Source organism: Carassius gibelio, chromosome B10 (assembly GCF_023724105.1).
Source record: "Carassius gibelio isolate Cgi1373 ecotype wild population from Czech Republic chromosome B10, carGib1.2-hapl.c, whole genome shotgun sequence".
Lineage (NCBI taxonomy): Eukaryota > Metazoa > Chordata > Actinopteri > Cypriniformes > Cyprinidae > Carassius > Carassius gibelio.
The window spans coordinates 19,766,483-19,790,942 of record NC_068405.1 but is presented as its reverse complement, the minus strand read 5'-3'; the positions used below and the strand labels follow the sequence as shown (position 1 = coordinate 19,790,942).

The 24,460-nt window shown below is 36.1% G+C and overlaps 1 protein-coding gene across 4 annotated transcripts; it reads left to right on the top strand.

Annotated features, from left to right (window-relative positions):
* Nucleotides 1-4,118: 4,118 nt before the first annotated feature.
* Nucleotides 4,119-24,022, top strand: gdpd5a (glycerophosphodiester phosphodiesterase domain containing 5a). 4 transcript variants are annotated; one of them, XM_052567856.1, is made up of 18 exons: nucleotides 4,125-4,233; nucleotides 4,404-4,496; nucleotides 12,126-12,290; nucleotides 15,866-15,969; nucleotides 16,939-17,032; nucleotides 17,342-17,401; nucleotides 17,462-17,575; nucleotides 17,668-17,761; nucleotides 18,282-18,427; nucleotides 18,679-18,761; nucleotides 19,444-19,594; nucleotides 19,674-19,895; nucleotides 20,582-20,739; nucleotides 21,090-21,237; nucleotides 21,788-21,870; nucleotides 22,182-22,196; nucleotides 22,458-22,570; nucleotides 23,021-24,022. In XM_052567856.1, the coding sequence occupies exons 3-18, from the start codon at nucleotides 12,174-12,176 to the stop codon at nucleotides 23,134-23,136; spliced, it is 1,818 nt and encodes a 605-aa protein (XP_052423816.1). In that variant the 5' UTR covers nucleotides 4,125-4,233; nucleotides 4,404-4,496; nucleotides 12,126-12,173; the 3' UTR covers nucleotides 23,137-24,022. The 4 variants fall into 4 exon arrangements, with proteins under 4 accessions (XP_052423819.1, XP_052423816.1, XP_052423818.1 ...); XM_052567857.1 differs by having other exon boundaries at nucleotides 4,132-4,496; nucleotides 17,477-17,575; XM_052567859.1 differs by lacking the exon at nucleotides 22,182-22,196 and having other exon boundaries at nucleotides 4,119-4,496; nucleotides 17,477-17,575.
* The last annotated feature ends 438 nt before the right edge of the window (nucleotides 24,023-24,460 follow it).

Sequence of the window (24,460 nt, the reverse complement as noted above, 5' to 3'; positions counted from 1 at the left end):
ATGCGGTAAGAGTGCAGTATGGAGTGATAATGTGAATAGCAGATCTCAGGTAATTTGGTTTGGAAGAATTTAATCAAATATTTTCAAGTTCGGTATATTAAAATAATGTTTTGAAATTTGTTTGCATATCTATAGTTTCTGATATTAAGATGTGATGAAACAGGTCTCATTAGCTGCATGTAGGCTGAATGGGCCGTTCCTTATTAACATCTCACAGGACACTCTTCAAAGATTTAAACCATTAACAGCACAGCTTTTAAAGTATTCATCTCCAGACCAGCTTAAAGATCAGAGAAAATGCTGCTGATGGCACTGACATTCCTCCAGCATCAGAATGTTGAAAGAATGCTGCGCTTCAGTTGTCAGCGGTTCTTTTCTGATTTGCTGATTAACGTGTTTCGTCATGTTGTTAGATCCACATAGCTTGAGGTTTAACCCAGACTGACAGTCACTGATTAACCGCTGCGAACAAAAGGGAAAGCTAGAGAGTTATTTAATCACTGTAGATCCTGAAACAACCACATTTATTGCACTTTTATTTACATATCTTCTCTTTTGACGAAGTATTGTTTAAGGTATCAGATTTTTTTTTTTTTTTTAGGATTCTTTTCCGATTAAAAAAAGTTAAAAAATTTATTAGAAACTAAAGATTAATGGGCTATTATATATAAAATAATTATATGGTTTTATATTATTTATGAAATATAAAAAAAAAATTACAACATAAATTATCAGTTGAATGAGTCCTTGCTCAATATTACAAGTTTTAATATTAATTTCTTAAGAAAGAAAAAACTTACCGACTTCAAATGTTTGAACAGTAATATTGAATGTCTGTGTAACAATAATTGAAAATTCATATGTAGTCTATATATACACAATGAGCACTGGGGAATTGACAGGATGCCCTTCCTGCCGTCCTGTTTACATCCACATATTCATAAATAACCTATTACCAGCGGCCGGCATGCCAAGTCCTATATTGTATATTTTAATCAAAACCAGCCTTTATTTTGACCAAATCTAAATCTGATCTGACATTGCAGTTGAGTTTCTGTTGGTTTTAAGTTTTAACTTCAATATGTCTGTTGGGTGGGATAATTCACATCACATTTCTCTATGACTAATATATGCCTATCAGAGGTTCAGATCGGTGGAAACCTGTCCAGCTATTGTTAACTCTTCTGTGACTTTTAGAAGGCAAAGGAATTTAGCTTTGAACGTGTTTGAACTGTTGTCTGCTCTTCTTTGTGCTTTGGAGGCAGAGCAGATATTATCGATATGCTGTGGTGGTGTCTTGTGTGTGTCTTTACTGTAAACTAAAACAGTGTCTTGTACTCCTCTACTATACCTTAAAGGTATACTGCACCCCAAAATGAACATTTTGTCATTAATCGCTTACCCCCATGTTGTTCCAAACCCATAAAAGCTTCGTTCATCTTCGGAACACAATTTAAGATATTCTGGATGAAAACTGGGAGGCTTTTTACTGTACCATAGACTGCCAAGTAAGTTACACTGTCAAAGTCCAGAAAAGTATGAAAGACATCGTCAAAATAGTCCATCTGCCATCAGTGGTTCAACCGTAACATTATGAAGCGATGACAATACTTTTTGTATGCAAATAAAACAAAAATAACGACTTTATTCAACAATTGATCTCCTCTGTTTCTTTCCACATCACTGTAGCGCCAACAATGATTTGAAAGAAAACAGCGCAACCTTGTGACGCAGCAGTCACAGAAGAACGTAAGCTGCCTACGTTCAGTTCATATTCTACAAAATGGCTCTAGGGTGATGTGGAGAGAAACATAGTAGACTAATTATTGAATAAAGTCGTTATTTTTCTTTTATTCGCATACAAAAATTATTCTCATCGCTTCATAATGTTAAGGTTGAACCACTTATAGATGGACTGTTCTGACGATGTCTTTCATATTTTTCTGGACTTTGACAGTGTGTGGCTCACTTGGCAGTCTATGGGACAGTCACAAGCCTCCCGTTTTTTTTATCCAAATATCTTAAACTGTGTTCCGAAGACAAACAAAGCTTTTACGGGTTTGAAACGACATGGGAGTAAGTGATTAATGACAGCATTTTTATTGTGGGGTGGAGTATCCCTTTAATGTTGACAACAGTATAGGCCTACTCCTACAACTATTTAATTTTTTTTGTAAACAGTCATTGGAAGCTATGACCATGGTAAACATTATATTCAAGATTAAAGATTTTTATTCGTAGCATACATGATTATATATAGAATATATTACCAGCAGTGAAATGTGAGTATAGTGAAACTATATCATCTTACAGTAAATAAGTGGCTAAAAGAAACATTTTCTATATCACATTAATCTCTTTCGTGAAGACTCCATCACGAAAAAATGCTTATTTTGTGATTACACCACGAAAAAAATAATAATAATGTGCTAGGTTTAAACGCATCAGATACATATGAGGGCGTCTTCTTGTGGACAAGAGTGAAAATGGCAGTTCAGACTTTTTTTGCAGTGTGTGTGTGTGGACTAAATGTTCCAGCAACTATGCATGTGTCCACTAGGTGCTGCTAGATTAACACGTCTAAAAACTCCAAATCTGCCGTGGAGGTTTGGAACTGGTTTCTTCTCTACAAAGATATTTCATAATAAAAGCATTCGAATTAACAAATTATTATAATTTATATTTTAATAAATAAATGTAACAAGTACAATTATTAGAATATATTCAATTCTATTATATTTTAAGTCGCATGGGTATATTTGTGGCAATAGCCAACAATACATTGTACAGGTCAAAATGATCGATTTCTCTTGTATGCCAAAAAATCCTTAGGATATTAAGTAAAGATCATGTTCCATGAGGATATTTTGTAAATTTCCTACTATAAATATATCAAAACTACATTTTTTATTAGTAATATGCATCGCTTAAACCTTAATTTGGGTTTTCTCAATATTTTGATTCTGTGCACCCTCAGATTCCAGATTCCATCTCGTCCTGGAGAGCCAATGCGCTGCAGAGTTAAGCTCCAACCTTGATCAAACTCACCTCTGATTTTCTAATGATCCTGAACACACTGATTAGCATGCTCAGCTGTGTTTGATTAGGGTTAGAGCTAAACTCTGCAGGAAAGTGGATCTCATGGGCCAGATTTGAGGATCCATGTCCTAACCACACAGGAAGCACTGTGGAAATGACAGAATGCTTTCATGAAAAATGATTAGGCTTATATATAATATTCCATCATACCTATCATTAATACATCATTTATTTATTTTTATTATTAATTATATATTTTTTTAAGACAGCAATCTTTGTTCCTGAATTAATGTTTCTGTCCATCCAAGCCCTTTAAAGTGGATTTGCAAATATTCTAGCAGGCTAGAGCTGATATGAGCAGAACAATCCTGCTGAAATCATAACAACTACACATGTAACTCGTACAGCTGTTCCGCCCGGCTAGTGCTTGCTGAAAGACAGCCTCAGTCCACCAGTAGGTTGTTAAAGATTAGGATGTGATACAAGCTTGGCTGAGGTCAGAGGTTAATCTTTCACTGGCATCCTGGAATAGCAGCAGTGGATGCTCTGCTCTGGCTCTCTGCCTGCGGTCTGAACAAGCAGCCGCTGTCCCTGACAGAAGTGGCCTTGCTAAACACTGTTTCACAAAACTTCACAAAAGAAACAGCAACCATCATCAGGTTTTTAGAAGATAGACAATTTTTATCATTCCAAACAATAAGCAACTAAAAATTACCCCTGATCATTTGTAAAATAAAAGAGGCCTAACCCGATTTGTTCGTTAATGATTTTTATAATCTTTAATAGTGAACAAATCTTCCTGGAAATGCTAGTAGGCATTTGTCCCAATGTGCACAGGATAGTGGATAGTATGCACATTGGGACGCAAGGTAGTCCACAAATAAATCACTTCAGTGAACAAATTCAAAAGATTAGAGTCATTGGGGAAGTTATTATTATTATTTTAAACTAGTAGCCTACTTAATCAAAGTTTAAACTTAATATATATCACGTTTATGAACCTAAAGGTTACACTAATCACGAATGGCTAGTGTGTGTGTGTTGTTAATTACTGGGAGCGCGCTGATGACGCCTGATCAGGAGGAGGAGGAAGAGGAGGAGATGAAGACGCGCAGCTCCTCCCCCGGGCTTTCGGATCGGATGAATTTACTCACTGAATGTCTCCGGTGAACCACAATCCTCCAAACACACCGTGTAAATACGTTATATTGACATAATTCATATAAACCATCGCTGGTGATCGTGTCAGGCAGACTGTATTCGAAACGCTGCACGCTGACGGAACTTAGTTTGTAGTTTCCAATAATATCATATACGTTACCTTGATAAGTTGAGAGTGCTGAATGTGTGTTTAACATTTAAAGAAAGAGAAAGACAAACTACAACGCAAGTTTCAAAGGAGAATACTGGAGAAAACGAACTCGAGGACCTGCGCTGATCACCTTGCCGACGAGAAGGTGAGTCTGGATAAGTAGCCTGTACTTAAGCATGTTTACTATCACATGCAGAAATGTAGTACGTTTAGAGTCATTTTCAGTCGTTTTTATTAACACACATGCATATATGTATCCAATAAGTAAACGATGCCAGTTTTATGTCTAAAACTTATTTTAATCTTGATAGAAATGAATGTATAATATTATATAGGCTACTACTATATTTCAAGCTTTTGAATTTTGAAAAATGTATTATGTAGATCTTTTCTAACAATTACTCTTCACCTTAAGTTATAATTACTCAATATATATGATCTGATTACAGCGGAGGTGGTAAGCTGTCAGTTTTTATTCTAAAGTGGGGCATGTTGTCACATTATATTTGTCACAATAGAATATACCTGGTATAAATTTGTTAGCAAAATATCAGCAGTAAAACATTTTTAAAGCATGAAAATGATCCACAAATATTGTAATTTACTCAATTAATACATTTCTTATTTAATATATGTTTAATGTTTTATTTGTTAATATGTTTTTAATATTATATGCAAAGCATGACATTTTAAGAAAATAAATCAGCAAAATTAATAACCAAATGGAATAAAACAAATGAACAAATTAAAGAGAATACATTTCGGATTTTTAAACCCATGTGACATACATCCTAAGTGCCTAGACCTGACATCTATGAAAAATAATTGCCCTTCCCAGTTCTAGCTTGACGATTATAGTTAACTCTTTGTATGTGTGCTAATGTAGTTAGTAGTGTAAATGTAAAATTTTTGCCCAGAAGCTATAGAAAACAATGTTATTATTGATATTTTAGTCAGACAAAATTCACTACAATTATTCTAATTTAGTTTGTTTTGTATTAGCCGTTTAACAGCGTGATGGTGTTAAAATCAATAATCACTACTGAAAACAGACTTTTTGAGTCTATAAATTACTAAGATATAGTTCTTGTGACAACTAGCCCGGGTCTCCACAATCAGTATCTGTTTCTTCACATATAGGCAATCCTTTGAGTTAAAGAAAGGTGGATTTTGGGCTTTAATTTTGGGTCTCATTCCCCTTATATTCTCAGTGGCTTATGGGTTGCCAGTTGTTTATGGTGCTGCCAGAATCTCACGAGAGCGGAGCATTTCTCGTAAGCTTCAAAAGTTTTGGACTGAATGTTGTGGGAAGTGGTGCAGACCGCTCCTCAGGAAACGCCTGAGAGAGAAAAGACTAACAGCAGGGCAAAATGGAAGTGTTTTGCAAAAGTCGGGAACTACGGAGGGAGTTTGATGTTGATGTCTTTCAACACCTCCAGACCAAAGCTCTGCCTGTAGACTTGTTCATAATAAGCCATTTCTCAATGTGCGTTATCTCCTGAGAGATTTTTGCCTGAATTCACCTTTATTCTGGTGTCTGCAGTAATGCTGAGGCAAAAGTACGGTCTACGTGTCATATTTCGCTCATGCTATGACATCCCCGTCAGGTACCCTCATTATGAGCTCTCCACAACAACCAGTGTTTAACATCCAAACTATGAGATTGTTGTTTCCTAGAGCCTATGATAAGGTGCCAAAACAAAAGCAGCATATGAAGAGAGATAAACGAGGTTGTCTTTGCTCACATGATCTCAGAAAAATCCACAGAGGGCCCACCAGAGGAGTGGGAACACAAAGGGCTCGTTTCATCCCTGGGAAAGTAAACCTCCCTCCCTGTGGTAGATCCATCAAACCTGTTGGATGATTTCCCACAGAAACTTCCCAAAGTCATTTTACTCATTCCTCAATGTGTCACATCTGTTCTGCACAGCCTAATCAGAAGCTGTACAATGACTAAATGTTTCTCTATTTTAAGTCTTTTGAATCATGCATGAATCCTCGAATAGAAACAGCGTTCATTTTTTAAAATTATATTATTAATGTCATTCTGAAGTTAATGAGAGTTTCTGGACCCGAAATCTGAGTAAGAAACATTGAAGAAATGAGCTGTTTGTAATTGGAAAACACACGGTAGTGTTGCATCCAAAGTGTTGTTGTCACATTGTTGCCATTTTGGCATAATTTACTCACTTTTTCCAAACATGCATGACTTTAGTGAAAAGCAAAGGAGAATGTTCCTGTTGCTCTCTTCATTTTTTTTTCTCATGATTTGTAATGTGCAATGATATGCAATGTAGTCATCATTTCTTTTCCTTTTTTTTTTTTTTTTTGCTCCAAATTATTTTAAAGGGGGGGTGAAATGCTATTTCATGCATACTGAGTTTTTTTACACTGTTAAAGAGTTGGATTCCCATGCTAAACATGGACAAAGTTTCAAAATTAAGTTGTACGTTTGAAGGAGTATTTTTGTTCCCAAAATACTCCTTCCGGTTTGTCACAAGTTTCGGAAAGTTTTTTTCGAGTATGGGTCTGTGTGACGTTAGATGGAGCGGAATTTCCTTATATGGGTCCTGAGGCATGTCTGCCGGAAGAGCGCGCTCCCGTATAGCAGAGCACAGACATTCACTGATCAGAGCGAGAGCGTCGCGAAATGTCACAAAAGAAGTGTGTTTTTGGTTGCCAGGGCAAGACAACCCTGCCCAGATTACCAAAAAAAAAAAAAAAAGCATTAAGGGACCAGTGGATGGAGTTTATTTTTACAGAGCATCAATGGAGTTGTGCAAGTGTTTGTGTTTGTTCCCTGCATTTCGAAGATGCTTGTTTTACAAACAAGGCCCAGTTTGACGCCGGATTTGCGTATCGTTTATTTCTTAAGGATGATGCAATCCCAACGAAAAAGGGTCACGATCGTGTGTTGGAACCGCAGGCGGTGAGTAAAACTGCTTCAAATATCTCTGCCTCCTTGTTAGTGCGTCCCCTCCCATGCCGGAGACCCGGGTTCGAGCCCCGCTCGGAGTGAGTCATTGCTGCTGCTGCTCTCGTTCAGTTTCAGCCTCGGGATCTGATTCTGGATCATAAATAAACGGCTGAATCTGACTGTAAGCCATGGTTTGTTTTGGATGATGGTTTTTCCCTCACGGTAATGTCACAGCTTCCACATTCTCTCAACGCAAAAGCTTACTCGCGCTCGTGATTCTTTAGCTCCGCCCACACGTCACGCCTCCAGCCGGTCGTGTTTTTCCGGGAAAAATCGGTACAGACTATCTTTCTCTTATGAATATAATAAAACTAAAGACTTTTTGGAGTTATGAAGGATGCAGTACTACTCTATAGGTACTCAAGATTAACAGGATATTGAATGAAAACAAGCATTTCACCCCCCCTTTAAATAATCTTTACAGTAAATTTAAGAGATTATAATTTACTATACTTAGAAACATTTTAAATATTAATATTATTATATATTTTAAAATGATTTTCTAAAGTTTTTTTTTACATATATACACAAACACACACACACAATTTTTATTTAAAAAATTCTGAAGTGATCACTATAGAGATCCTGACTGACCCCCAGGTCCCCAACTCATTTGGCAAGACTTCTGAACTGGACACTAGCCATAAATTCTCTGTAAAATCAGGAATGAACAATTAGTATGTATGTGCACATGCTGCGCTGAAGTGTCTAGAAGTAGTGTTATTTCAAGGTCAAGGATGTCTCAGTCAGATGTTAGCCCTCCAAATAGCTGAATAGAGAGTGTTGCATTTTTGTTCAGTGTTGTTCAAAAGTGTGGGGTCTTGAAGGAAGTCTCTTATGTTCACCAAGGCTGAATTTATTTGATCAAAATACAGTTAGAGTAGTCATGTAGTGAAATATTATTACAGTTTAAAATAACTGTTTTCAAATGTAATATTTTTAGATGAAATTTATTTCTGTGATGCAAAGCTGAATTTTCAGCAGCCATTACTTCAGTATTCAGTGTCACTTGATCCTTAATCTAATAGGCTGTGTTGCTGCTCAAAGAACATTTATTTTTGTCTGAACCGCGAAACACTGTTTTAATAGAATGTTTTAAAGAACAGCATTTATTTGAAATAGAAATTACACTTTTGATCAGTTTAAAATGAAGGAAATCTTTCATTTCATAAAAAAAAAGTTAATCTTATCCTCTAAGTTTTTAATGGTGGTGTAGATGATGATGAATATTTTTTCACGTATTTCAGAAGTCTTAGATGTGAAGTGCAACTAATCCAAATAATTTTTTCAATAAAGAAATAATTTTCATGGTATGTCAAATCCTTTCAAGTCAAATCGTCCATGAGCTCAGAGACTGTTCATTAATTGTGTTTATCTTTAGGTGAGAGCGTGATTTCTGCATTTCAAGTTGTTTAATATTTCCATTGGGGAAAAAATACATTACTCATAATCTTGAGGAGTGATTCCTTTTGGATCCAGTAATTAGAGAGTTCGCTGTTACCATGGAAATAAGAACTGCGCCAAAACAGCTCCGTAGCTTCCTCCCACTTGCATGAAGCAATGCAAATGACATAAACAAGCCTTACTGTATGCTCTCAAATAACTTTCATTAAACAACAATATATTTGAATATTAAGCAGTACATTTTAAGAATGTAAAAATGTTGAATAGTCACATTTTTTACAGTATTGAAACTGGATATTAAAATATTTTATTATTCAATCAATGACTATAAGTCAGTAAACTTATATTGTCTTTTTTATTCAGTCATGAATTTTGCGATGCTTCATGCACAGTTCAGATTTCAAACACTTTTTATTTTAAATCAAAGTTTGTAATTTTGTGGTTAATTCATCATTGAGCAAGTTGGCTTATAAATCTGATTTAAAGATGCACGAAGAAAAGTAATAGGGGAAAGCACTTCAAGACCCAAGGCTATTGAACAAGTCGGACAAGCGGTCTGGACTGAGGCAGGAAATTAAGCAGACAATATGTAGTTTACTGTTTTTGGCAATCGTACCTGTTTGGAAAGACCAACAGCAAGGAGGTCTGGAGTAAGAGCTGACAGGAATAAGGCTCAGTTTTCTCTCCTGATGTCAGAGAATTCAGGCTTTTGTAAGTCTTTAAAGCTCAGTGTCATGGAAACAGGCTGGAGCATGAAGCCCCACACTAACACAGCCTACCTCTCTACCTCTCTTCTGCCCGAGTGTGTGTCTGCCACTGTGAACACTGAGAGATACAGTTTAAATGGATTTATGAAGAATGTGCGTTAATATTGAGGTGGAAGGATCTGTTCTGCTCTTCCATAAGTCACGTAGCTGCTTCTCAGTGTGTCATGGGAAGACATAATAGCATTAAGAGGGTAAGTTTTTTGAGCTTCATTAGGTATGTAATTTAGTAGTTATAAAAAATAAAATAAAAATCTAAAACATTACAGTTCCAGTTTGGATTGGTAAGAAAAAAAAATCAAGTCTTATATGCTCAGAAAAGGTGCTCAGGAATAAGTAAAAACAGCAATATTGTAAATAGTAATATATTCATTATTATTAATCACTATTATTACTATTTAAAATAAGTGTTTTCTATGTTTCATTGCTAATGCTGAAAAAAATTGTGTTGCTTCATCATTTTTGTAGAAACAATGGTACATTTGATGAATAGAAACTTCAAAAAGAACAGTATTTATTTGAAATATTTCGTAACGTTATAAATGTCTCTGCTGTATATCAGTATATTTACACTGAACTCCCCAGGTGTAAAGTTTTCTCAACCTCTCAATACAAGTTGGGAATGGACTTTAGCACAGCTACTTTCCAGCTGAGAACAAAACTGTACCCTCTGGATGTATCTGAAGTTCATGCAGATTCACTTCAAGAGATAGTTCACTAAAAAATTATGATAAATGTCTCAGTATAAATCAGTGGGATTCGCTTGTTGTTGGTGCACCTACATTCATCAATATCTTCAGGGTGAGTTAATAATGACAGAATTGTCATCTTTGTCTGAACTGTCACTTCACTAATAGGGCAACAGATGTGATATTGACATCAGGTCTGTGTGTGTGTGTGTGCTCTGCCTCAATCAAACGGTCACACCAGAGTGTAAACCCACTCAGACAGGGTCGTTTTCAACAGGAAGACATGTCTGAAGGAGATAATGACTTCTTTTGTTTGAGGCAATATTATCTTTATGTAGGTGAACACAGGATGCATGTGAATGATTTAACCGGTGTGTTGCAGACCTGCGGGACGCTGTAGACATTGTCTACACAAAACCCAACAAAGGACATTACATCTAATCTATTCACCGATACTAAAGGGGTCAGACCAGTCTTGATCATGCAGCAGGAAGTGTGGAAAAGAGAAAACCCAGATGCTTTCATATTCTCACGCATTCGTTTTAGCATTTTCATACCGATTTGTAACACATCCATCGTGACTTAAAGAACTGTGGTTATGGGATGGCTTGTGAGGGATCATATGTTAATGTCTGTTCTGAATGAGTTCAAGGAATACAATTATGGAATGTGAAGCAGGATTTTTAAGGAAATGACTAATGAGGACTCGAAGTAGCTTGTTTGTGTATGAGAGTTGGGATTTCGAAGATGCTAATGATATGCTAATCTGTCTGAGTGGGTGCTTCTGGTGGACAAAGATCAAATCTGTGCTGGCCGGGTGTTGATAGCCCTCTTTAATTACTGTCATTGAAATCTGTTGTTTTTCATTGGAGCATCTGGTGTGGTAATACCGGGTCAGTGGCTGACTTATGAGTTTGTTATGGGTTTATTTATTATGCATTTGAGGGATATCAGTTATGCCTTTACATAATTGGTACCTATGGTTTTGAATTAAAAGCGTGACATTTGACTTAAAAGTGGAGTAGTTTTCATGAATGGATATTATTGGACATTCCTATTTTAAAACAGTTTTTATAAATAAATAAGTAAGCTGGCTGCTTTAGGTTATTATGGCTGGTTAGCATTCAGAGTTACTCTGAAACCCTCCACCTTCCCCAGCTCCCCCTGTATAGATCTGTTTTGGTTTATTATAGCACGCTATTTATGCAGCGGCAGTACTGTACTGTCTTAAATACTTACGGCACCATACTGATGTATGTTTCTGCAGTAGCAAGTTCCTGTACTTGCTTTGCAGCAGCAGCAATAATCTACAACTACAGCAATAACAAAAAACAGCAGCAATTCAGCAGCAGAAGCATAGCAGATCTGTTCAACTAAGACCAAATACATTAACAATGTCATATATTTTAACTTTAAGTTAGCCTTAAATTATGACTTTTTTGGTAAAGGTAATCTAAATATAAAAATTGGTGAAATAAGCAAGAACTATCCAATATCAACGATACTTCTAAAGGAAAAGTAATTCAATACATAAATAATAATTGTCATTTAACACATACATGTATTTAATAGTTTGTATTTAATCTAGATTTCGTTGTATTGTTTTCAGCTGTCGTTTGATGCCATTTCCTGTATTACCCACGATGGTGTGGTGATGAAAATATTTTTCACATTGTATTTCACTTGGCATGGTCAAGTCACATTACTGTCGACCGACAGATTCCTGCAATTATTACTGACGTAATGTTTATTCTCTGGCATGGTGGGATTTTCTCTGGTATGTTTTCCTAAGGCAAGTTTCCCAGACTCAAATGCTAAATGGCTAAATCCTCCGCTCAGTTTTTCAGTGCAATATCAACACAGACAGTATAATTTAGTTGAAGACCGAGTGTTTTGTTATGGATAATGTTGTTTCTCACAGATGCGTCTCGCTTCTGCAGGTCTGCGGTGTGTGAGTGGGATGTCTGCAGATCAGCTGTGGCCTGACTATGGTGAAACACCAACCGTTACAGGTGTATGAGAGACAGCTGTGTTTGTCCTGCCTGACCGGGATCTACGGCTGCCGCTGGAAACGGTACCAACGCTCCCATGACGACAGCACCAAGGTAACCACAGCATCATCCTTTGTGGGAAAAGCCATTGTATTCCAACCACACGAAGACTGAATGAAGTTGATAGAGGCAAAATTGACACTGATCTGTTGAGTCAATGACCTTTCACTAAGCTCCACATTAAAAATATTTACAGACCAATCATGTTGAAACGCTATGGTCATTGACCCTAATGTTACTGTCATCAATGATTCCCACACCTGTGGCTCATAGTTTCTGGATCCACTTTGACGATAGTTCTGGCTTTCTCTGGTAATTTCTGTCAGCGTCTGGTCATGAATATCTTGTATTCATTTGAGGCAGACGGCAGAACCGAAGGACAACTTGGCTGTCTGTAATGAAGCAAAAAGCCTTTCTCCTCTGCTGTCTGAATCCCTCTCTATCAGACAGAGAGAAACTCAAGCCAGAGTTTCAGATTCCCTGGAGGACGTGTTGTAGGTCAATTCCAATCTGTATACAACACAGCAAGAGGCTTAGTCATGTCTCTCTGTCTCTCTTTGACTTGTCCGTTCAATGTCTGGTGACACCAAACTGGATACTGACATTATTTAGTAAAGTTATTCAAGCAGAAATGCCCGTTGTTTTAACCAAGCATCCATTCCAGCCCAGCGATCAAATGTTCTGACCTGATCTGAGCCGCAGTCAGATTGAAAGTCAACCCTTATCTAATCTTTACCTAAAGTCCTCTAATATTCATAGGGTATCAATCTTAAATGTAGCAATATCCTCAGAAGTTTAGAATAGCACTGATATAAATAGAACAATAGCTGATTTAATTATAAAAATTGAACTTAGTTTCTCTCAAGGGTTGCTAAGTTTTTATTGTGTGTGTGTGTGTTTCATTTTATATACATTGTGTTGTTGTTTTTTCAAACTCCGCATTCCATAGATTCTTTAATATTTGTAGTGTGTTTACACTTGACAATATTACTGTAGGTTTAATTTTTTTTATGAACTCTGTCTTGACCCTTTATTTGACTGGGCTTAAGATATTTTTTATCTATATTTTATATTCTATTTTTAAACAAACTTCAATTTTAAACAAACCCTTTCTTGACTCATTATTTCACCGGGTTGCCAAAAGTTAAGTTATTTTATATGAAATTCAGTAAAAAAAAATCAAAAGACAACTTAATTGTATTACTAATGTCTGAAATAAGTCACTCACTGATTTAAACAAACATGAAACTTGAGGTTAAAATGTAGCATACTGTATTGTTTGAAATGTTTTATATATTTATATTTGTTAAAGCAATTTTTTATAATTATTATTATTGTAAACCATATATACTTTGACTGTGCAGTCAGCAGTATTCTAGTATTCAGTTCAGATATGTTTATTCTTTTCCATGTTCTATCCAGTTTAATGCTTGTGGTGATTTAGTTTGTGGGTTTTGTTCTTTCTTTTCACCTCTCACACTCACACACACACACACACACACGTCCATTAGTTGATCTTTCCATTTGAACGGGCTCTCTGAAGTAGCACCTCGGCATTGAGAACAAACTCTTCGGAAGCTCTGCCATTGGCTGGCTTAACTTTGTGTCATCACTGCTAGCCCCGCCCACTCTATAATTAGAGCAGGGTGACAATGTGTCCTACCCGATGAGCTCAGGAGCAGGTCTGGAGGAGCTGATGGGATTGAGAGATTAGCAGCTATCAGCTGTGCAGAATGAATGAACAGATCAGTGAAATGTGTCCCGCACTGTAGAGTGACTCCACCACAATCCACAGACTAAGAAAACATGAGTCAGTGCATTATTCAGGTCTCTGTTAGGGTGTGTGGAATCACTAGAAAGCTATATGCAAGCTGTTATTGTTGGCAGTTGTATTCAAGGCATGTCAGATGACTGTTGTTGTGATCTTTGAAATCTCAGAATTGGTGAAAAGCTTCATCAGTGCAAATGTTGAGTAGTGTTTTGTTGGAAATAATAGTAATTGGTCTTCATATTCATAATGCAATTACATCTTTCAGTTTAGTGTAGGGTGAATAAGGGTCATCTGGGACATTGGGTGATGTGGAATGACTTGCTCTGATGTGTATATTTTTAATGCTTGTTATTTTATTTAGGAAATTAATAATTTTATTAGACAAAGACACATTGATCAATAACGAGTTTCAAATAGAAAACCAGTTATTCAAGATTGTAATAATATTTCATAATATTTCCCTTTTTACCATATTTGTTTGGTCAAAGAAATGCAGTCTTGGTGAGCATAAGAGACCTCTTTCTTCAAATACATTAAAATATATTTAGCAAATCAAAACATTCGGATATTGTGGTTGGGCTGGAATGTGAGGTGATGGAGTGAGAAGTCAAAAGTTACTCTAATTCACCCTGCATTTGAACGAATCTCAGGACGTGGTCATTAGATCATGAGATCTATTTCACACCTCCACAGGAACGAAAGGTCTTTTGGGTTCTGAAAGGGAGAGTGCCAGCAGGATGCAAGCCATCTGATCTGCTAACTCAACTTAGATGTCTCTCTGCACCTTGTGTTACCCAACAGATTCATGTACTGCAAAATGATCACAAAAAAACGTCTTTCAAAGTCATATACATATTATATTCTTAGTTTAATTGTTGAGTGTCTGCGGTTCATGAAAATTCCAATCAACAAAATTTTCTTGAGAGAAAAAAAAAAGCATATTCAACAAAAAATATTAGTTCCATCCTTGCCCAAATGAACTGTTAGTGATATCTGACTGATACAGTACTTAAACTCCTGCCATTGTTTCATGTGCTTGCTGCTTTTCCTTCTCTGGACAAGCTTGTGAGCTCATGTCATTTAACATGTACATCTGGAAAAAGTTTAATATTATTTATGTATTTTTTTTTTTATTACTTTTATGGCGTAGAATGCACAGGTTTCTGAATAACATTTCAAAATCATAAACAACTGAATACATTCACAGTCATTCACTGAGTGAAATCTGTTCACTCTCAGCATCAGGTGAGAGACAAGTTTGATTTTTACATCACCCTTTAACAATAAAGCTCCGCCCTCTCGATCTCCTGCAGAGACCTTGCCTGGCCTCCCAGCAAACATGCATTGGTGCCAGGCAATGTCTCTCTCTCTCTCTCTCTTTCTGAAAGATCCCTCTGTGCTGAAAATGTTCCATTGCTGCTGTAATTCACTGTGGAACGCTGTGTGGTTTCTGTGGTGAAGGAATTTAATTAAATTCTTGTCATTTTGTTCTTAAACTTATTAGTTACTTGAGCTCACATTTTATCATGCTCTTTAAAACTTTAAGGCATCTTAAAGCTACGTATTTGATCTCCGTGGCCTTTTATATCCCCTGCCACACTTGATATGAAGTGCTGATTGTAAAGCATGGGGTTTGTGGTGTGAACATGTTGTGAATGATATAAAGAGAGCTATTAAAAGTCCAAATTTGGAACATATAAATAAAAAAGAAGTCTTGTCAGGACTGTCACTGAGTGTTGGTTCGACACATCTGCCTGATTTGTACCATTCCTCAGTGGGATAAAAGTGTCTGCTAAGAGAATAAATGTCTGTCTGGAGAACATGTGTGTTTACATCACGTCCTGTTTTTGTTTTTCAGTGGGAATGTTCTTGGTTCCTCCTCCTCTGCTGTTCGTTTCTTCTTCTCCTCGTCTGGTCCTACTTCTGGTTGGAGGCTCGTAATGACTACAATGAGTTTAACTGGTGGGTTCAGTCTGATGTTTGGAGGAACCTGCTGTTTTAGCAGTGACATCAGCTGGTCATTAACTCTGAACCCTGCTGTGTGTCCTCACCACGAAGCAGACAGCAAGCCATGTTTGCACATTTGATTGCTAGAGGATGTTTTAGGAGTTTTCTTGTTTGATTGGAAGCATTACTATTAGTTATATTCTCAAACATGGATTGCTTAATAACTTTCTGAATTAATTTCACACACTAAGGGCCAGTTTAACTAAACAGGACAAATTAGCGAGAGAGTGCAATTGCAATCTCAACATCTCATTTACATATCGATCAACACAAAATGCCAAGCGCAGCGCAAATTACTGTAATCGCAAATAAAGAATAGAGACACAAAACGAAGAAAGAACAAGAGGCCAAAAGGGTAGGGTTGCAAGATGTTTTGATGAACCTGGTATTGCGTGACTCCTAGTTGAGGGTTCCAAGTCATCTTTTCTTTTATTTATAAGCAAATTAAAAATAACATGGCTTAGCAAAGAATATGTTCAGATAATGCGTTCTTCTGGCATTCCAAATAACGTTTTCTCTGTTCTCTGCAGTGCCTCCTCCTATAGCGACAACAATTGCATCCATTTCAAGAGCAAAATAGTTGTGTTAAATAATGGCGCAAATACCAGTAATTTGATGAGTGCAAAAGTTGCTAAATCGCTTTGCGTGATTCATTTGAATACTCTCCTCTCATAAACTTTCTTGTGCAAAAATAACTGTCTCCACATCTTTTCAGTGCTAATTCATCACTAATCGTCTTTATTAAATCTTGATAGTACTATTTTAATGCCAAAAGACGGTTTGCGCTGGCGCCAGCTGTTATTAAAACGGTCCCTTTAAAGTGTTTTAAAGCCTTGTGTATGAAAAGCATGATGCATGTTTTTGTTTGTTTGTTTTGAATCCCTGCTGGGGTGAGAGAAGTTGATGGTTTTATTTTTCTGGCAGGTTGTTATATAATCGTTCCGCCGTTTGGAAGGATGGCACAGTCCCCATTCTCACCACAACACTCACAGGATTGACTTACACTGCATTTTTAATGGTGAGCGCTCTTTACACATGCACATGTGGCGTAGAGAAAGTTAGCAGTGCCTTTAAACTTTTTATGGCCTAATAATTGTCGCATTCACATTTTGAAGCCATGATGGACTGCTTGTTGGTTCAGAACATCACCATTGCAGCCTTAATAATTGTGTGCGCACACATATGTTAAAATTTTTTTATAAATATTTTTTTATTGTTATATACAAAATTTAAAAAAAAAATTTGACTTTTTTTTATCTCTTTTTATGTATTTTTTTTTTTCTTTTTTTTTATCATTTGCTGTTGTATTTTTTATTTTATTTTTCAGATTCTTGCACTTTGTCACATTGCACTGGGACAGCAGCTTAATTTGTACTGGATCCATAAGGTGAGGCGAGTTTGTAAATCTGTTCAAGCCTAGAACTAGACTGACGTTCTTTAAAACAAGTTTTATTTCCCACAGATTGTCGTTCTGGCCATTCTGCTCACCACCATAACAGGAGTTGTGTCCATTGATGACTTCTGGCAGGACGAATGGGACATTGTCATCATTTCTCTGCAGGTTGAAGCAACCTCATCAGCATTTTACCATCCAGTGTCGTGAGATCTTTCTTGACAAGTCATTCAGTTAATTGTATGTTTTTGCTGTTGTAGTTCACAGGGCCGTTCCTACACATTGGAGCTTTAGCTGCGGTTACAGCATTAGGGTGGTTCATCGCCGGTCAGGTGCTGCGCGTGGAAAGATCAAGTGAGTTGAGCATCATGTGAGGGGAAAAGGCAGACTGGGTCAAAGCTAGGACGGCCCCTACACTTTGATAACATGTAAATGTATAATATATGCGCACTACCCTTCAATAAGTTTAGCTTGTTTGTTTTTTTTATAAAGAAGGTAATACTTTTATTCAGTGAGAATGTATTCAGTTTATCTGAAGTGATGAATGCTGTTCTTTTGAACTTTGTATTAATAAAAAAAAAAGTGCACAACTGTTATCAACACTGATAATAATAAGAAATGTTTCTTGAGCGGCAAAGGATTACATGAAACTGAAGAAATTCAGCTTTGCATCAGAGAAATAATTACATCCTAAACTATATTAAAATAGAAAAGGGTTCTCTTAAATAGTAATAATGTTTCACAAGATTAGTGTTTTGACTTTATTTTTGAACAAATACTGTAAATGTAGCCTAGATGTGCAGAAAAAGATTATTGGTCCAATCCTTTTAAACCGTTTTTTTCTTCTTTTGCATATGTTTGTGTGTTTATCCAGGGCTTCAAGTTGTGACGCTGGTGATTTATGTGAGCATCCTCCTGGTTCTGTATCTGGTTCCTCTCTTCATCTCTTCTCCCTGCATCATGGACCGCTCCAAGCTCGGTCCTCGTCCTGCTGTCATCGGCCGTCGTGGAGCTCCAATGGTGAGTTTCATAATGGTGTTTTTTCAGGCCGGGTGTTTGGCATCCAGGTTTCTCTCTGAAGTTTAGCAACAGTTAGAGAGTGCTGGAGGGATTGTGTGTCCCTGCTGTAGAGAGCCACACTTACACTGTGTCTAAAAATTCAGTTGATTTTACAGTGAAGCTCAAACCTGTTTGTTTGACTTCCTCAAAGTAGTGCTAAGATAGTAAAATTTCTCTCTCTCTCTCTCTCTCTCTCTCTCTCTCTTTCTCAGCTCGCTCCAGAACACACCATTATGTCCTTCAGTAAAGCACTGCAACAGAAGGTCACTGCCCTGGAAGCCGATGTTACCATCAGGTATTATGACTTTATGAAACATACTTCTCATAACTGAATGAATCATATTCTGTTTTGTTTTATCATTTATTTATTTTTAATTTATGGTATTTATCGGGTTATTTTATTTTTATCATACCTTTTTTGAATTAATAGGAATTTGTTTATTTTATCATTTTGAATGAATCCAAATCAATATTTTTTTAATCATAATGTAATCATAATTTTTTGTGTGTTTTTGTATTTCAAAATGAAATGATTAAATTAATAATTTATTTATTTTATTTTATTTTTGAATTGGTAGTAAACTGCCTTTGTTTAGTTTATATCTTATATCTATTTGAATAAATCATATTTGTGTATTTTAATTATTTTATTACATTATGTATTATATGATATTATAATTTTTATTTATTTATTGTATTTATCTATTTTATTTATTTATTATTATACCTGTTTGAATTAATTGTAATTTATTTTATATATATATATATATATATATATATATATATATATATATATATATATATATATATATATATATATATATATATTTATTTATTTATTTTTATTTTTTTATTGTATATTTTTGAATATGAGTAAAGAATGGCAGCAGCTCTCAATGGCTCGCAGTAACCTGACTCTAATGTGATTGGATGCTTGTCTGTTTCTTTTTGTGTGTTTTTTTTTTTTGTTTTTTTAGTCTGGATGGAGTGCCCTTTTTGATGAGGGACCGCACACTACGCAGGACCACCAATGTGGACAAACTGTTTCCAGGCCGTCAGGACCACGACGCCTCGTTCTTTAACTGGACAGAGATTCGCAGTCTCAATGCTGGACTTTGGTTCCTCAGGGTATTACATTTGATTCCTTTCTTATTTCTTTGGTCTATCTTCAGAGTAAATAAAGATTTTGAGGTTGTTTGTCCCTCAGGATGACCCGTACTGGACGGTGCAGTACATGTCTGAAAAAGATCGAAAGCGCACGGCCAATCAGACGGTGTGTAGCCTCGCAGAGCTGCTACGTCTGGCTGCTAGAACAAACCGCTCGGTGATCTTCAGCCTGCGGCGACCTCCACCTCAACACCCTCGACATCAGCTCTGGGTCAGTGATGCACTGAAGGTCATTCAGAGATCCAGCATCCTACCAGAACAGGTGAGAGCACAAATATTCATATTCTTGACATATTCTTGATAAGCTTCTAACAGTTGAAAAAAAAAAAACATTAATGAGCTGCTCTTTTAAATTCTGAGAAATTCACAATACATCTAAAAATATTTTACATTTATAATATATTTTTAATATATATTTTTTATATAATTTGATGAATTGTGGTTTAATGTCTTATTCAGACTAAATCTAAAATATTGAAAAAAAATATTCTTAAGGTTTTAAGACCTTTATCAACTATTTCATGTGCCAAAAATTCTAAATATTTAAAATATATTTAATATTTAAAAACGTGTGTATTTAATCTGATATATTTTGCTGAAATATGTCCTATTATTCCATCTAAATCTTCTAACTCCATCTTAAATATTGATAAAATATTCCTTATAAATGTATAATATTACAAAAGGTCTTTCTAACCTAGTTTATGAGATAACCAATAAATTCAGAATTCATCTAAAAGATTTAAAAATGTATGCATTTATATTTATAGGACTTGAAGAAATTAGAAGTCTCGTCTAATGTATTATTCATTCTAAATGAAAAATATTGAGTACAATATTCTTAAGTGTATAACATTAGGAAATGGTATTAATATTCAGAAAAAAGTGCTTAATTAGCTACTGTGCGTGTGCGTGCGTGTGTGTGTGTGTGTGTGTGTGTGTGTGTAGGTGATGTGGACTCCAGACTGGTACAGGAAGAAGGTGCGTGCAGCGGTTCCTCTCCTTCAGCAGACGTCAGATGAGAAACTTCCTGTGGCTGAGCTGAAAGAAAGAGGGATCAGTACTCTGACCCTGCACTACAGCCAGGCCAGAGCTCAGGATATCAGGTACACACACACACACACACACCATTCAGAACATCAGCAGACATCTGCTATGAAATATGAAGAGGTAAAAATATCAAATTTAAATATTTTATCCATTTTCATAGATGTACTTCGATAATTTATGGGTCTGTGTAATGTTTTGAGAACTCATTTTTATTGTTATTTTAATTACTATGATATATTAGAATGCATTTAGAATATATAATATATGTTTTAATGTGTGAAGTTTAAATTTATACATGCATTCATACATATATGTTATTGTTTTATTTATATGAAAGTAGGCATGAGGTTTTGTTCTGCTATACCTTCACCAAGCAAACTTCTCTGCGTGCGTGTGTTGTGAGCAGGCAGTTTTCTGGCAGTAATGTGAGTGTGAACGTGTATCCGGTGAACGAGCCGTGGCTGTATTCGCTCATGTGGTGCAGCGGGGTTCAGTCTGTCTCTTCTGATGCTCCGCACATCCTGAAGAAAGTGCCTAATCCCATCTGGATCATGGTACTGATCTCTCTCTGGCTGAATCCCAGTTCACACACTGCTATTACGCACAAAGTACATACTCTGCTGGCCATGCTCAAGTGCGCACTTAAAAGCAGGCCAGTTTCCACAGATTTGGAACGCTTGTCATTCATGAAGTCCCACTCATTGGCCGGATGCTCATTTAATGGTTAATTTGATTATGCTGTCAGCTTTCAAGGAGGATGCAGTAAATCTTGGCCCTGTTTGACACATTTTAACATCCCTTCCACAGAATACTGTAGATTTTAAATTGGCATGCTTTATATATGATGCAAGATCAGTATTGAGAGATAGTGTTGCATACAAATGGTTGCATACATTTGCATCAGAAAAATGTCTGTAGTTTAAGAGTTTGTGGACAAAATTAACTTTGGAATACTACTATCTATCTATCTGTCGCATATATAATTTTTTATATATTGCAGTTTTATTTGATTGGGATTCTGCCTGTATAGTTTTCCCCTCATTTGCTTTTTTAATGTATTTACATTGATATCTAATGGCTGGATGCTGCTTTAACGTTTTGTAGAGTGCGGATGAATATGGCCTGATATGGATCACTTCAGATTTAATCTCTGTGGCGATTGTCATTGGCATCTTCATATTTCAGAAGTAAGTGAATCTCTTTTAGCATGTCGTGTTTCTTAATACTTATTAATACTGGAAGCTTGTTTGCTGTAGGCAATGGCTTTAATTGCACACATTTGCACGAAAGCCTATTTGATTTTCGGAGCAGTCCTTGGCGTTAATGTTAGGTTGTTTTGTAGTTAGCATGCTTGCTATATCTCTGCTGGGTGGCCGGGTGCTTTTGAACTGATGGCTCTGCTCTTTTCTTCTTGGCAATCTCAACTTTCCCTCCATTATCTCTCTATCCTCTGCTCTTTGCATGTGCCTGTCCTCCGCTGCTCGCTGAAATTGCTCAGCTATCACCTGATCAGGTAATAAGAATGAGTATTTTAGGGACAGAATTCTGTTTTGATCTTTATTTGTTCATTTTTTTGTGTGTGTGTTTGTCATATTTGTATTTTAAATTCAGTGCCGCTCTTTTCTTCAGTGCTTTTTAACCCTTTTAAGCGTTCTCTTTCACTTTCTGTACAAATATCTCAAGATCTTAAGCTTAGTGACCAGAACTTTTTGACACTTTCAGACCCTCAGAAGTATGTTTTGGTGACGGCGTGTTGTATTTTTTTTTTTCTCAGGTGGAAGATGAGTGGCATGCGCAGCTACAACCCTGAGCAGATCATGCTCAGCGCTGTAGTACGTCGGCCGAGTCGTGACGTCAACTTCATGAAGGAAAAGCTTATCTTCTCAGGTGAGACTCATGTGGAGATAAAGCCACAGGACATATAACTCTCTGTGACCTCTGTGGCTGTGGTACATCGCCCCCTGGTGGTGATAATAATAAACATCAATATCTGTATTAATATCTGCATATGATTTTTGCATGTGTGTGTGTGTGTGTGTGTGTGTGTGTGTGTGTGTGTGTGTGTGTATATATATATATATATATATATCATATTAATATTAGTAATATCTTGGTGTTTACTGGAGTTATTGGCACTCCAGTTAAACTTTTATATGATTGAAGCCAACCAAAATGATTCACATTTTGAGCTAGTGGCCTGTCTTATTACTGGCATGTCATCACAAGTGTTGTGGGCTCTGTCAATGTTTCTTCATTTAAATGCAGACCCCAGATTGACTCCTAGAGGAGAATTCTGCACTGTGAATCTCTGGCTGATGAGTTTTGTGCCCGTTTCAGAGATCAACAACGGTGTCGGGAGCACAGACGAGCTGTCCATGTACACAGGAAACGGTCTGGACGTTTATGCACGCGATGACATCATGATGCCCGCACTTCATTCGAGCAAACTTTAGTGATGACTTGAGTCCATTTTATGGACCGAACATCTCGAGCTCAAAATAATTCCTTAAGACTGAGTTGCTTGTTCATCTCCAGTGGATTATTTTGAATGGTTTGCTTTGGTTCACGGACACTCTGGGACTGTATTCAGCTGATTCAGTGTTCTGCTTTGATGCCTTATGTACCAATGTATTTTTTCTGTATCGAGCGTATTTAAAATGGAACTGACTTATTGTGCACTGTAAAGTTTAGAGTCCAGTCTGATGAAAGCAGGTAATAAAGTGTCCTATTATTAATGTTTGTGAAAAACAGACTGAAGATGTATGAATTTCATGTTAAAGCATGCAGAAATCAAAGGTTCAGAGATGGTTTTTGAGCCTCAAACTAGCCCTTGTAAAGCCTGACTATAGGCTGATATGATTATTTATTTTTTATTTATTTTATTTTTGTAACATATGATTTGCTTGCTGGTGATCCATATCTCATTGCATTAGCTTAAGATCAGTTTTCTTCTACCTTGCTGTATCGATGTCTTTTTAAGTGATTTATTTTGTAATGAAATCTCTGCATTGCGTCAAGTGTTTTTCATGAGCTGTTCAAATGGGTTTTTGAAGGTAATTATTGCTGGATATGAAGCAGTATATCAAGTGAAGTCAGGTAAAATGAGGCAGGTTTGTGCACAAACTAGCTCAGTTCATCTTGTGCTGTAGTAGATAGGACTAATTCAAAACATCACAGGATTCGATTGTATTTTATTGGGTAAAACATTGGCTATATTTATTCACAAGCAGAACAAACTGGTGTAAATCGCTCCCTGGGGTAAATACGATTTTAATACTTTATTCAGCAAGGATGCTTTAAATTGATCAAACTTGTCATTAAAGACATACAGAAATGTTATGATTTCTATTTTCTATTCTTTTTATTATTATTATTAAATATTTTATCCAAATTTTGTTTTCAATTTTTTTTATATCAATTTTAAGTTCTCAGACACTGGAAAGGAACTAGATTTTTAGTGGGACTAATGAACCAGTTATATTTGTTAATATTTTACATATATTAAATGTAAAATTAAATTAAATTTTAATTTCTATATATATAATTTGATAATTGTTGTTAGGAAGTGTTACCTGTTATTTTTAAGACCTATATAATTTGATAATTGTTGTTAGGAAGTGTTACCTGTTATTTTTAAGACCGAGCAAAAGTTGTGAGATTAGATTTTGCCAAACGTTTTTCAACACTTTTGAGTTACATGTGCATCATTCACTTGAAAGTTGGAGTTTGCTTATTGTTTATGGCTGTAGTTAGTAAGTGCTCTCACTAGATGGCAGC